The sequence below is a fragment of the Haliotis cracherodii genome, unplaced genomic scaffold, assembly GCF_022045235.1.
Source record: "Haliotis cracherodii isolate W230 unplaced genomic scaffold, xgHalCrac1.p SCAF_20, whole genome shotgun sequence".
In the NCBI taxonomy this organism is placed as follows: Eukaryota; Metazoa; Mollusca; class Gastropoda; order Lepetellida; family Haliotidae; genus Haliotis; species Haliotis cracherodii.
Genome location: NW_027266276.1, coordinates 9540787 through 9556141, shown reverse-complemented (window position 1 = coordinate 9556141; position 15355 = coordinate 9540787). Strand labels below are relative to the sequence as shown.

The 15355-nt window shown below is 41.0% G+C and overlaps 1 protein-coding gene across 1 annotated transcript in view; it reads left to right on the top strand.

Moving 5' to 3' along the window:
- Window positions 1–15355, top strand: part of LOC139470218 (secretin receptor-like) — an 86950-nt gene that overhangs the window by 30287 nt on the left and 41308 nt on the right. Inside the window, exon 2 of the mRNA XM_071252536.1 lies at window positions 13191–13266. Within this exon, the coding sequence (XP_071108637.1) occupies window positions 13210–13266 (57 nt within the window). The 5' untranslated portion in view covers window positions 13191–13209. The remainder of the gene's footprint in view (window positions 1–13190; window positions 13267–15355) is intronic.

Here is a 15355-nt window from a genome sequence, read left to right as displayed (position 1 = left end):
CCTTAAAACAGACACTACATACAATATTGTAATCTCCCTAATATATATACACTGAAACAGGCACATCACCCTAATATATATACACTGAAACAGGCACATCATAATACCCACACTAAACCAGACACTACAAAAAATCACATTAACTCCACACTGAAACAGACACGCCATGACACAAGATTCATTCTACAGACGACTGTTGTCCTTGGGCGTACAGCACGATATACTCTCTCCTTTAATAGTCAGGCGTATCCGTTTCCTGTGCTGCTTCAATTAATGTGAGCCAAAACGAACCCTTTGAACAGAAATTATTTCTACCGGTTCTGTGTACATTGTAGAAGTGGAATGAAGTGATAACGGTAAAAATACCCTGTGACTAACGGTTAAAGCCCCTAACGATTACAAAGAACGCCGACAACGTCCTAATCGGCGTACGACGTTAACAACCCGACGGCAGACCCTGCTGACGTGATCGCTGACCTCTACAGAGGTCAATGTGTTTTTAATGGCTCGTATCTCAAGAGTTTATATAAGTATCAAGTTATCTTTTCGGAAAGTAACGCAAATCTAAATTAAACATTTACCTGCTTATAATCACCAATAGTGGGGGTCTTGCGAACATTATTTCAACTTAGAACACTGTATAAAGAAATTATGATATGAAGCATATTGATAAGGATCCATGTCACGGACTACGTTTTGATTTAATGTCACGTTAGGTCGATTTCATGGAGTGTATCATAATCCTTTTAAAACAGCTTATCATTTTGGTAACATAAAAAAGTAAACGCTCTACCAGCAGACTACATTACCGTTATGGATGTTTAGAGCTTTACAGATACACTTCGTAACTCGAAGTCACTGTGACCGTCGACAATGTATCGTACTATCCAAAGTACAGTAAACTACGGTTATAACGAACATGCTTATAACGAACTTACGGATATAACGAACTTACTGTTTTGGTCCCGACTATTTGCTGGAGTTATGCTGTATATATGCTTTTAACGAACTACGGTTATAGCGAACTAAAATTAGTAGTCCCTTTGAGTTCGTTATAACCGTACTTTGCTGTACTCATAAACGTAATGCCTTAAACGAAATATCGTGTCAGTGGACAGTCGAGTTAAAAAGGTTTAACTGTTTTCTTCACGGAGAATACCTGATGTCATTTCTCAGCCAATACTAATCTATCTTAAATTAAATTGGGAACATAGATTTACCGTCATCAACACAACGATACATGACAGAATGATTTAGGTGACCTTCATGTTCACCTTCAGTAAACAAAAGCTTTAATTGGGATTGAAACGTGGGGAGCTGATTAAATGAAATCTCAATTACGCTCGCATTAACATTTTCTAAAATGTTCCTCATATATTTTCCTCATATTTTGCCTCAATAATCAATGCCTGTCTACTTGTAGCTGCAACAAGCGAGACTACATTTAAAGGAATTTAGGAATTTATAGGAAAATATATGAGGAACATTTTAGATAATGTTAATCCGAGTGTAATTGAGATTTCATTTAATCAGCTCCCCACGTTTCAATCACGATTAAAGCTTTTATTTACTGAAGGTGAACATGAAGGTCACCTCAATGTCGTTGAATAAGCCAAGGGATGTTGAGAGCTTTCAATATGTTTCGTGAAACGTGTTCCGAGAGTACATAAGCACGCGTTTTGGTATTACACAATGTGTAATACAGCTGTACAACGGGTGATCTCTTCACGGGCAAGTTATATAGAAAAGCACCAAATAGCTACCTCTATCGATAGTGTAGCTTAGCGTCTATACTCTCATGACATTTTATTAGGTCATCGATATATTATCATCGGTCAATTGCAAAGCGTCGTAAGTTCGATCAGTCGTTATACCCCTACTATCGACACAAGGAGGTAACAGGAATCCTATCAACCGCTAAGTGTTCTTCTCAAACGTTATAACACCAGGTAGTCGGAGGACCAGTTAAAGACGCGTGAACTCCATTCGTTGAGCGACCAGCTGTTCCAGACATTCAACCATTATTTATGGGACAAACAAATTAGTCCATGTGCATTAAAGCGTGTTGTATATCTTCGGGGATCAATGGGTTATAAAATATTGATATTACACAGAAAGGCATTAACTCGTCCATGTCCGGGCGTCATACGCCCAATTTCAGGTGTTACGTTGCATATGTACAGCTATTATCAGCTTCAGCCTGACCAGTCGGGGTATCAAACAGTTATTATCGAGTGTCAATTAATGAGTATATTACACCATGTGTTTCCTGGTTCCTGTTTGGTATCTGGAACTAGAACGCTGAGGCTTGAGAGTCAGGTGAGGTGAGGTGAAATAGGGTTTAACGTCGCGTCCAAGATTATTGCACTTATATAGCGACGTGCATGTACGTGTGTGTGTTTGTGTGGCTGCTTGTACTAGTCCGGACTGATGCCGATTTATAGTGCTAGCTGACTGAGATACCAAGTTTAACATAAATACCCCACTCAGACACAGTATACTGCATGCCACACACATGTGCATTGACGTAGAAAGGTGGTGAGGTGAAATGGGGTTTAACGTCGCGTCCAAGATTATTGCACTTATATAGCGACGTGCATGTACGTGTGTGTGTTTGTGTGGCTGCTTGTACTAGTCCGGACTGATGCCGATTTATAGTGCTAGCTGACTGAGATACCAAGTTTAACATAAATACCCCACTCAGACACAGTATACTGCATGCCACACACATGTGCATTGACGTAGAAAGGTGGTGAGGTGAAATGGGGTTTAACGTCGCGTCCAAGATTATTGCACTTATATAGCGACGTGCATGTACGTGTGTGTGTTTGTGTGGCTGCTTGTACTAGTCCGGACTGATGCCGATTTATAGTGCTAGCTCACTGAGATACCAAGTTCAACATAAATACCCCACTCAGACACAGTATACTGCATGCCACACACATGTGCATTGACGTAGAAAGGTGGTGAGGTGAAATGGGGTTTAACGTCGCGTCCAAGATTATTGCACTTATATAGCGACGTGCATGTACGTGTGTGTGTTTGTGTGGCTGCTTGTACTAGTCCGGACTGATGCCGATTTATAGTGCTAGCTGACTGAGATACCAAGTTTAACATAAATACCCCACTCAGACACAGTATACTGCATGCCACACACATGTGCATTGACGTAGAAAGGTGGTGAGGTGAAATGGGGTTTAACGTCGCGTCCAAGATTATTGCACTTATATAGCGACGTGCATGTACGTGTGTGTGTTTGTGTGGCTGCTTGTACTAGTCCGGACTGATGCCGATTTATAGTGCTAGCTGACTGAGATACCAAGTTCAACATAAATACCCCACTCAGACACAGTATACTGCATGCCACACACATGTGCATTGACGTAGAAAGGTGGTGAGGTGAAATGGGGTTTAACGTCGCGTCCAAGATTATTGCACTTATATAGCGACGTGCATGTACGTGTGTGTGTTTGTGTGGCTGCTTGTACTAGTCCGGACTGATGCCGATTTATAGTGCTAGCTGACTGAGATACCAAGTTTAACATAAATACCCCACTCAGACACAGTATACTGCATGCCACACACATGTGCATTGACGTAGAAAGGTGGTGAGGTGAAATGGGGTTTAACGTCGCGTCCAAGATTATTGCACTTATATAGCGACGTGCATGTACGTGTGTGTGTTTGTGTGGCTGCTTGTACTAGTCCGGACTGATGCCGATTTATAGTGCTAGCTCACTGAGATACCAAGTTTAACATAAATACCCCACTCAGACACAGTATACTGACTCCGAGCCGACCAGTCCTTGTTTAGCCCCTTAATGCCGAGCCCCAGACAGGGTAACAACAAGTACAATCTTTTAATGTCTTTTGGTATGACGCGGTCGGGGATCGAACCCCGGACCTTCCGCTCTCCAGGCGGACGCTCTACCACTAGACCACGGAGGCGGTCCTTGAGCGTCAGAAATGTGATGGCATTTGTTTGCTTACAATGACTGAATCCTTACATTTTTATCTCCGTCTTACTACGTAACACACTTTTATTCCCTTTATTGTCTCAAGTACCTATTGACTGAAATATCGCAACGCGTATTCCGTTCATTTTTCACTTGATGAAAGTTTTTGAGAAAATATAATTTAAATCAATAATGTACCGATCGCATCTGACAAAACTGAATAAAAATCTAATAATTTATTGAAAGTAGGTTTAGGTTTAAAATGTACAAGATTTAAGAATTAAAAACATGTGTCGACAGGGCATGTCCAAAAAATGTAAGAATGTGTTGTTTGGGGCATTTTTCTTCTCTTTTACTTAAATATAAACGTCGGTGCCACAAAAGCAAACATTGCTGTTTGGGGAATGGAACCCGGATGACGTGACGACCGAGCGATTCAACCGCTGTGCCACCCTTTCACGCCATCGGAGGGTGCTACCGGTATGACAGGACATGCTAACCTTTTTTGCGATCATCTGGTGTCATGACTGATTTTCAGTGATCCATTGATATAACTTCAACTGCTATTTTGGCATTTACGCCCCGTTTAATCTGTGTCGTCGGATAATTGAGAGACGCTATTTATTCTCTGGTGTTAACGTTTATATTAAATCGTGCCACACAGAATGTAATCCCGTGTATATTAGCTTCTTAATACCAGTGTGTATTAAGATACATTTAACAGCCACTTACTCCTATAGATATTACCACGTGTAGGTTTGCGTGCGACGTGTTACTGGAGACCTTTTCACTCGAGGCTCGACTCGTATACACATCAACAGTGTCATTTCAGGTCTCTGTTTCGCTTACCTGATATATGTATATATATATATAGATAGATGTCATTTAATTGTTAAGTAAATCGTTCGAAATTCATTATAGGACTTTTAAGGTGAGGTAAGGTGAAATTGGGTTTAACATCGCGTCCAAGATTATTGCACTTATCTAGCGACGTGCATGCACGTGTGTTTGTGTGTTTAGCTGCTTGTACTAGTCCGGACTGATGCCGATCTATAGTACTAGCTCACTGAGATACCATGCCGCAGTTTAACATGAATACCCCACTAAGACACAGTATACTGACTCCGAGTCATCCAGTCCTTGTTTTAGCCCCTTAATGACGAGCGCCAGACAGGGAAACAACAAGTACCATCTTTGAACGTATTTTGGTATAATGCGGCCGGGGATCGAACCCCGGACCTTCCGCACTCAGGGCGGACGCCCTACCTCTAGACCACGGAGGCGGTCATAGGACTTTTAAACTAAGGCAGAAGGAAATCTAAACCTATGAACGTCTCATGTCGTGTAACGTCAAGCAAGCGACGTCATGATATCGGGAACCGTGTGACGCAATCAGTTTGACTTTTTAAACTAGGTTGCTTAACGAGGGGTTTCTATTGATGAGTGTTGATGTATATGACATACAAAATCACGAGGGGAAGATTCTTTTTATAATTTAAAATCTTAAAATCAGTTTGAAAGCAGACATAACCCGTGTCGCGAGGGTAAAACACACAGCTAACCATCTTCAGTTGACAGACTAGTGACTCATTTGATTGTGACGTCATGGTAGCCTATGACGTCACAATGGTCAGCAAAAAGATATATCGCTTGATATCTCACATAACGCCTAATATCACAGTTTATCATCCCCCACGTGAGATTTTTGGTTGGGTGAGATCAAGCGATATCTACACTGTTGATATCGCTGCAGTGAAATCGCATCACAATGCTTTGCAGACCATTGTGACGTCATTGTTACCATGACGTCACAATCAAATGATATCACTAATGGCTCTGCTACTGAAGCTGTTAGCAGTACTTTTTACACTTAGGACACTGCTTATTACTGTCTACAAACTAAAAAAGTTGGAAGATTGATGTTGGATGATAAATAAAAAAACACTTGTGCGAGGTATCTATGTACCGTCTCCGAGCAGAAAAGTCCTTAATTGTTTGATCCCCTCACAGCCTAGCACCAGGCGGGATGACGAGTACAAGTCGATGTGTCCTTGAGAAATAACCTTCCCATGGTTATTCGAATTCTTTTTCTATTCGTTGCGAGGTCTAATGTGCTAACATCTCTTAATGACAATACTCCCTTCATTTTGTGCCAATCGTTCACAGCTTGCGATCACAGATTGGAAACATTGATCTGGGTTGAGCGAGACGAGCGGAGATAGTTAATCTATTTGGTATTTAGAAGACTATCTGGGTCTCAAGATTTCTCTCAATTCCAGAATTGATTTTATAAGGATCATGTTCCTCAATAACCGAAGTCTGTTGTGAATGAAAATTGAGGGAGTAAGTGAGTTTTGTTCAACTCGGCTTTTAACATGGGTATCGTGCTGACAAACCTAGAAACATAATCGGGGCAAACCGGGATTCGAACCCACAATCATAGGTTTCTGGCGTGCACAAGGGACGCAAATCTGCACAGCGAATCGCGGCGCCTTAGACGACGTGGCCAGCCGTGCCCCCCGACAAATGAGATAAAAAGATACGAAGCAATCATTTGAATTTTCATTCTCGATTGTGTCTTTTTTTAATTTATTTACAAATAAAAAAAGAAAAACTTTTAAAAACAAATCTCTTTTAAACTAGCATTTCGGAAAGGTGTTACACCATATTCATCCTAGTGTGAACGGCATTTAGAGACAGATACAAACGTATAAATTAACAGTTAGCATAACTGTACATCTGAATGACACTCCTCTTTCTATGTGGTATTGTTCAGTTTAACAGTATGTATATTATACCTATTGATAGTCACATATGTTCTCATGAGGTATGCTTTAAGAACCACTACTCCGATTTAGAGGTGTACTAGGTATGTTAGGGGAATAAACTTCAAGGCAGTAGTGTATGTGAAATGTAGAGGTTAGCATCGAAATGACACCTCTAACTCAACATGGCACCTAACGATGGACACCATGATACTGTATTATACTCGCCTGAGAACATTCGCAGCAATACCTAAATGTGCAGCCCTGCTTGCCGTAAAAGGGGTGGTCGGGTAGACTAGTGGTTAAAGCGTTCGCTCGTCACGCAGAAGACCCGTGTTCGATTCCCGACATGGGTACAATGTGTGAAGCCCATTTCTGGTGTCCCCCGCCGTGATATTGCTTGAATATTGCTAAAAGCGGCGTAAAATCAAACTCACTCACTCACTCACTTGCCGTAAAAGGCGACTGCTTGATCTAGGTTTAGTACAAAACCATTCTGGATCGGTTCACTCGCCCCTCTTGATTGTTGTGCAAATCTGGTAATGTAATTTACTTTTTGCACTGGTTGTTCAATCATGTGTCGCTACTTAAGCTGATACTTACCCCTAGCAAAACATGTTCCCTATTTTAGTAGCATCACTACGATGTCTACATCAGAACTAAAACGGGCACCAACACTGTCGCTCTGACGACTTGGCTCCCATTTCCCCCGGAGAGTGAATTTAGAATTGTGTTAACTGTGATGTTGGTCACAATGGGTCTCGTCCATGCATAGTATGGAGTATCATTGCAACCCCAGAGTGGGGACCGGTGCTCACGCTATCAACCACTGGTTTGGTCGCACAGGTTCGTGTTCGGTACAAGAGTACTCTCTCAAAATTGGTTGGTTGGTTTGTTGTTTAACGCCGCATTCAGCAGTATTCCAACTATATTTACGGCGGTCTGTAAATAATCGAGTCAGGACCAGACAATCCAGTGATTGACATTGTGAGCATTTGTCCACGCAATTGGGATTGATGACATGCATCAACCAAATCAGCGAGCCTGACCACCCGATCCCGTAAGTCGTCTCTTACGTCAAGCATGGGTTGCTGAAGACCTATTCTATCCCGGCGTCTTCACGGGCCGAGCCCGGTAAAGCACATTGCTAAGTCGATATATGAAATTGTGAGATTGTTAAATCTAGTTCATGTACGTAAAACTTAATATTTATGTCAACCACGTCAACACTTAGGGATAACTTTGAAGTATATGTCAATTATTATATTAGTATATATATGTCAGTTATATAATAGCAAAGGCTAATATAAATTTAGCAGTACCCCCCTTGACATACTAAACATCATTTTGAAACAAATCACATGGCACAAACTAATTATTCAAGAACAAAAAATCTTATAAAATTATTATTAGGTGATCTTAACAAGTAACATGCAATCCCATTTCCATTCGGTCGGCTGGGCTTCGCGACGTTTAGATACATTCATATCTTAAACACATATTTGCATTGTGTATTTGCTGAGGGCGTGACTAATGTAAATGATCACTTTTAGCTTCGAAGCATATCTAGAAATTCTTTTGTGGTAAATAAACAATGTGTACCTATGTTTTGCTGGACAAAACCAAATGCACATTATAAAACAACACAGTCGCCACCACGGACAAATGTAACTTGTTTTCGTCTGTGGAGAGAAAGGAATGCATAGGATAAGGATAGACCCGATATTCGCTGTGTCCTTGAAAATGTATCCTGTTAATACGGAGCCATACAAAATATCTGCCGCTTACTGACCGAAGGTTCGAACGTTTTGAACAGTAGTGTACGTTTACGGTGTCGTGCCGGGTTAGCGAAAATACAATTTTCACTAGTATCAGTAAAGCGAAAACCCAAGTTGGGGTATTTGTCCCACGAAGGCGAGAAATGATTAATTGCTATAAAAACACCGGATAACCGTAGTTTAGATTAGCGCCCGTGCAGCCTACAATCATATAGGGTAAAAGATGAGGAGCTGTCGGGTAGCCCAATGGTTAAAGCGTTCGCTCGTCACGCCGAAGACCCGGGTTCGATTCCCGACATGGGTACAATGTGTGAAGCCCATTTCTGGTGTCCCCCGTCGTGATATTGCTGTAATATTGCTAAAAGCGGCGTAAAACCATACTCCCTCACTCACTCACTAAAGATGCATGCACCTTCTTAAATAAGTCATCTACTGGCGTGGCAGTTAGGACCCAACAAGCTGTTTTCCTGTTCAGAGCCATGTCTATATTCCACGACCATGGTAATTCTGGCTTCCAAGATTCGAGGAGACGACGAGTGAGTGAGTATGGTTTTAGGCAACTTTTACCAATATTCCATCAATATCACGGCGGGAGACACCAGAAATGGGCTTCGCACATTGTACCCATGTCGGGACTAGAATCCGGGTGTTCGGCGTGACGAGCGAACGCTTTAACCACATGGCTACCCGAAGAGACGACGATGAACAACGCTGTGGGTACTTTGAGAGAGAACCGCGAAGATCTGGGGTAGAATAGGTCTTCAGCAACCCATACTTGCCGTAAAAGGCGACTATGCTTGTGGATCGATGCTCATGATATTAATGACTGGATTGTCTGGTCCAGACTCGATTATTTTACAGACCGCCGTCATATAGCTGGAATATTGCTGATCGATGAGTGCGGCGTTAAACAACAAATCAACTTTACCGGGCTCAACTTCAACCATTAGGGTAAGGTATCCCTTTCCGACCACACACCCTCCTCGATAAGGTTGTATACTACTTGCCAATGACTCACCCCTTTACGAATTAATCTAATGTAGTTTGAAGAAAGTCCGTACAATCTTTTTCAAGCTCACGTTTTCACGGGGAAATTTGCTAATGCACAGGAGGTCTAATGACTTGGTAAACGAGCACTAATTATATTTGATATCGCTAGGGTCCCAAGGTAGAGTGTTGGCCGATTAGATTATTTCATTTGCCTAACTACAACCTGGTAACGTAAGTTGGATACTCCGCGCGTTGCTAACTGAAATCCGATAAAGATCCCCCGGTAGTGCGGAGTGCACTACTTTTTTCGATATAATGACTCCTTGTGAAACTGAAAGTATTTTTTGAAAACATATTTCATGGCAACTTCAAAGCTTCCATGGCCCACAAAGGCTTGTTTGTTTGTTTGTTTGTTGTTTAACTCCGCTCTCAGCAATATTCTAGCTATGTGACGGCTGTCTATAAATAATCGAGTCTGGACCAGATAATCCAGTGATTGACATCATGCACATCGATCCACGCAATTGGGATACGATGACATGCATCAAACCAAGTCAGCGAGCCTGACCACCCAATCCCGTTAGTCGTCTCTTACGACAAGCATAGTCGCCTGTTACGGCAAGCATGGGTTGCTGAAGACCTATTCCACCCCGGATCTTTGTACTGGCGTTCTTTTGCGCAACGACTCACTGTCAGGATTGCTGTTGGACACTGCAATGCTAGATCGTTGAGTGATACCTATAACTTGAACCAAATCCCGTTTGGTTGGACTCTTTCCTTTTGACAGACTTGAAAAAACAATTACTCTATATTTTAATTCGACAACAAGTTATCGAATCCGTATGTTACTTTATAGGCGGATGTACGATATCAAATGTTCCAGGCACATTACATTTTTTATTTAATATTTTGAAATTAGCCAATTCTCCGTTTGGTCTGACAGATATAACACAAGACACAGGTCTCTTTAAATGAGCTGACAAAATCCATTTACCGAATTTAAATACAGAGCAAACAGGTTTTATGTTCCCGAAAACACATGATTGCTGCTTCAGTGGTTGCCATTATCGATCAGCTATATCTACGATATACACTGTGATAGCCTTATGTGACAGCACTGCCGGGGGTGGATATGATACGGGGGAAGGACGATGTGGGATTTGATGTAGTTCCGTCGTCGTTAATGATATAACATATATGTTCTGATTGACCGTATATTGAAATCCAGGGGGGCTGGATATTAGTACGGAGGCTGGCACTACACTAAGAGCTACACGTAACTATAGAACCTTCGCATGGGTTTTACAGTGCTGTACAGGGACGCTGAATATTATGGTAAGACACTTTGTGTTGTTTGGTACATTCAACTTGTATGCCTGCTTGAACAACATTTTTGTTATATCACGGTCTAGTTATTCAAGGTGCCGTGATTCGCTGTGAAGAGTTCCGTCCCTTGGGCTCGACAGAAACCTATGATTGTGGGTTCGAATCCCGGTTCACCCAGATTATGTTTCTTGGTTTAAATTTGTCACTACCATACCAATGCTTGTGGGTTTCACCGAAGTAGTAAATGTCCGAGAGCTGCATTACTTCGGGCTTTCCTCCCACATCAAGCTGACACGCGGTGATATAGCTGGAATAATGTTCAAAGCGGCGTCAAACCCAACTCACACACTCACTCACGCTTAGTTAGTGAGTATGGTTTTACGCCGCTTTTAGCAATATTCCAGCAATATCACGGCGGAGGACACCAGTAATGGGCTTCACACATTGTACCCATGTCGGGAATCGAGCCCGGGTCTTCGGCGTGATGAGCGAACGCTTTAACCACTAGGCTACCCGACCGCCACTCTTAGTTAAATTCCATGGGATCATATATGTACTTCTCACTGAAAAGGGTCACTAGATTGTGTCCCTCAGCAAAATGAAACGAGTTTTGAGTCATGATTTTCGTGGGCCTTCTACGCACAGAGTTTACCAGCTGAGTGTGCTTCCGTATACTAAAAACCGGGAATACAATTTGTAAAGTGCGAGACTTTTTACGAGCACAATGCATATTTTATTCCCCATATGTGATATTTACGATATGGAAACACTCAAGGGTAGCACTCGCTTTATCAAACAATGACCTGCATTACTTCGGGCTTCCCTCCCACATGAAGCTGACACGCCGTGATATAACTGGAATGATGTTCAAAGCAGCGTCAAACCCAACTCACACACTCACTCACTCTTAGTTAGTATGGTTTTACGCCGCTTTTATCAATATTCCAGCAATATTCCACGGCGAGGGACACCAGAAGTATCAAACAATGACATTTTAAAAATAATCGACGTATTTTCATTCACTAAAGTAACTAGAGAAACCGCACGTGAATACAGTGATAAAGATAGTGAGACTATCCATTTTCACGATTTCCCTTATGATTTGCTGCAAAGCCTCGAGAAACAGATCGATTTACCTCTACCTGAACTTATAGGGTTAAATTGCATAGATGTACCTGTGGCCATCTACTTTCGAGTCTAGGGGACTTGTAGTAAAAATTTGTGTGTGTTCATGTGTGTGTATGTGTGTCTTTGTGTGTGTATGTATGTCTCTGTGTTTATGTTTGTATGACTGTGTGTGCCTATGTTTGTTTGTGTTTATATATGTATGTGTTTATGTGTGGATGTTTATGTTTGCATGCGTGTGTGGCTGTGTGTGTTGTGTTGTGTTTGTTTATGTTTATGTCTGTGTTAATGTTTACGTTTGGGTTTATGTTTGTGTTTGTGTATGAAGACCAATTCTAACCTTGAACTTCAAGGGTCGACCTCATTTGAACAGGGGCGGTTGGGTAATCTAGTGGTTAAAGCGTTCGCTCGTCATGCAGAAGACCCGGGTTAGATTCCCGACAAGGGTACAATGTGTGAAGCCCATTTCTGGTGTTCCCCGCCGTGATCTTGCTGGTTAAAAGCGGCGGAAAATTAAACTCACTCACTCACTCATTTGAACATGTATTGGATGAACATACCAGGTTTAATCAGATAGCATCTATAACACAAGGTGGTGTTATTGTACAATAGTGATGCAGTTAGAACCCAGACGTTAACACGCCGTGATTTTATCAAAGGATTTTTTTAGTTTTGCGACCCACCGTGAATTGGAACAGTCTTGCAATTTTAAAGTTTCATGATCAAATATAATGTCCGTGCAAACCTTAACGGAGACACAAGCATAAGTAGATGCACACCTTTTTGTAATTATATATTGTTTTTTTCAATCCGATTTGGAATAGAAAACGTATGAAATTGATTTTTTTGTGACATTTGATGCTACGGGGGCTGACGTGCTTTCATCCTACCGGAATCCTGCGAGAAGTTAAATCGCAGTTCAGTGATGCATTAGTCAGTGTAAATATGTTATTATGAAACTCCATCAATTTACCAAACAATCACTAAACCTTTAACGTCTTACCCCGCACACGTAAGGAATACCTTAAGCAAGTATTCACATCATTTATCCTAAACCAGGGCTAAACATCACCGCCCAAATGCCCTGATTGAGGGTATTTTTTTTCATCTGTGTAGCTGCGTTTCAACACTAATGGCTTCGGAACATTTGTCGTTATCAGCAAACACAGGAAGATCAATGGACTGTCTGTTCCAGGATACCTACATATGTCAATGTCAGATCCTTTACCCAGGACGTCTTCTGTTGACAGGTGCTGGTAGGACACATGGATGAATAACAGTAACTCTCTGATGGAGGTGCTTGAGCGCCTTTACCAAGGTGAACCGGTAGGTGGACACTTTCAACATTCTTAATGCTTGCGTTTCCTAGGACATACGCCATGCTGTAAGTCATGTCTCAACCCCTGGCTACATTAGGCCATAACGAAAAGGGTCCTCGTTTTCTAATCTTATATCAGTGTTAGGTTTCTTGATGTTTACAAGCGTAATAATATGTAATACTATCCCCGGAATACATATTACAGGGGGCACGGGTGGCCCAGTCGTCTAAGGCGCCGCGATTCGCTGTGCAGAGTTGCGTCCCTTGGGCACGCCAGAAACCTATGATTGTGGGTTCGAATCCCGGTTCGCCCCGATTATGTTTCTAGGTTTGTCAGCACCATGCCCGTGCTCGTGGGTTTCACCGAAGTGGTAAACGTCTTAGACCAGCATCACTTCGGGCTTTCCCCACACATGAAGCTGACACGCCGCGATATAACGGGAATATTGTTAAAAGCGGCGTTAAACCCAACTCACTCACTCACTCACATATTACAACGATTTAAAAAGGATATCAGATGTGTTCAATTCAAAGGAAAGTTGACTTCGTCCATTTCAACAATTTTATATTTTTCAACAATTGCATATGTTGCTCTTATCAAAACACTGAATCTAAGTAATGCTAATTTGTACCGAAAAGGGTGATTTGAGAGGTTTTCAGGATGCCATTTCCTGCCATTGAACTACTATGTCTCCTAGGGTATGTACTGAGAAGGTACATATTTGTGTGAACGAATTCGTTTTACGTCGCTACAGACCCGTCAAATACCTCAAAAATACAACATTGTTGATATTTTTCACATTAAAAAACACTGTCAGAGCTACAGATAAGCCGCGCATTTGCGTAAAATACACCCAAAACTATTCAAAACCCAAAACTTTCAATTAACTTGCGTACAGAAACGCATGCCTTAAATAAAAAAACTCAATTGTTTGAAAACAGCACACGTAAATACCCAATGAATCTTACAGAAGAGTTAATTTGCGAAACACAATTACCAGGTAATTTTCTTTCCGTGTCAAGCATATATTTAGAACCGTTATATAAATCTCAAACATTATTTTAAGTTTTTAAATCTCAAAATGCTTACTCGTTTTGGGAGAAAAACAATAGAGTGATGAATAGATGAGTGACAAAATATTGGTTACCCAATGAAAACTGTAATAACCCAATTAGAATAGAGAGAGACCTTCGAGTAAAAACTCAATTGCTCAAAAAGTTATCTGGAGCTCTGAACACTGGATTCTCGAGCTCTGTTATCGACTATGGAATTCAAACTCGCGTTCTTGTTAGATAAAATGTATTCCATTATATATCCACCATCTAATTTTAAAAAGGCGGCCTTGTTAGATAAAATATATGGCTATATGCGTCTTCTATGTAATTCAATTATTGGTGACATTGTTGAATAACATATTTACATGTACCTTTCTATATTTCCTATGTAATAGTTGACATTGTTATATGACATACAGACCTTAATACATCTGTTATTTAATTCAAATAGTTGACATTGTTATATGACATACAAACCTTAATACATCTGCTATTTAATTCAAATAGTTGACATTGTTATATACATCTATTTAATTTAAATGGTTGACATTTTTTTATGAATACACACCTTAATACATCTGCTATTTAATTCAAATAGTTGACATTTTTATATGAATACACACCTTAATACATCTGCTATTTAATTCAAATAGTTGACATTGTTATATGATATTATAATACAAATCCTAATATTTGTATCTCCTATTAAATTTAAATCGACGAGTAACACAAATATACCTTTATATATCTCCTATTTACCTCCATTAGTTGACCTTGTTAGATAACATACATACCTCTCTGTATCTTCTATGTAATTCCGCCGCAATTCGCTGTGCAGAGTTGCGTCCCTTGGGCAAGCCAGAAACCTATGATTATGGGTTCGAATCCCGGTTCGCTCCGATTATGTTTCTAAGTTTTTCAGCACCATACCCGTGCTCGTGGATTTCACCAAAGTGGTAAACGTCTTAGACTTGCATCACTTCGGGCTTTCCTCCCACATTAAGCTGACACGCCGTGATATGACTGGAATACTGTTAAAAG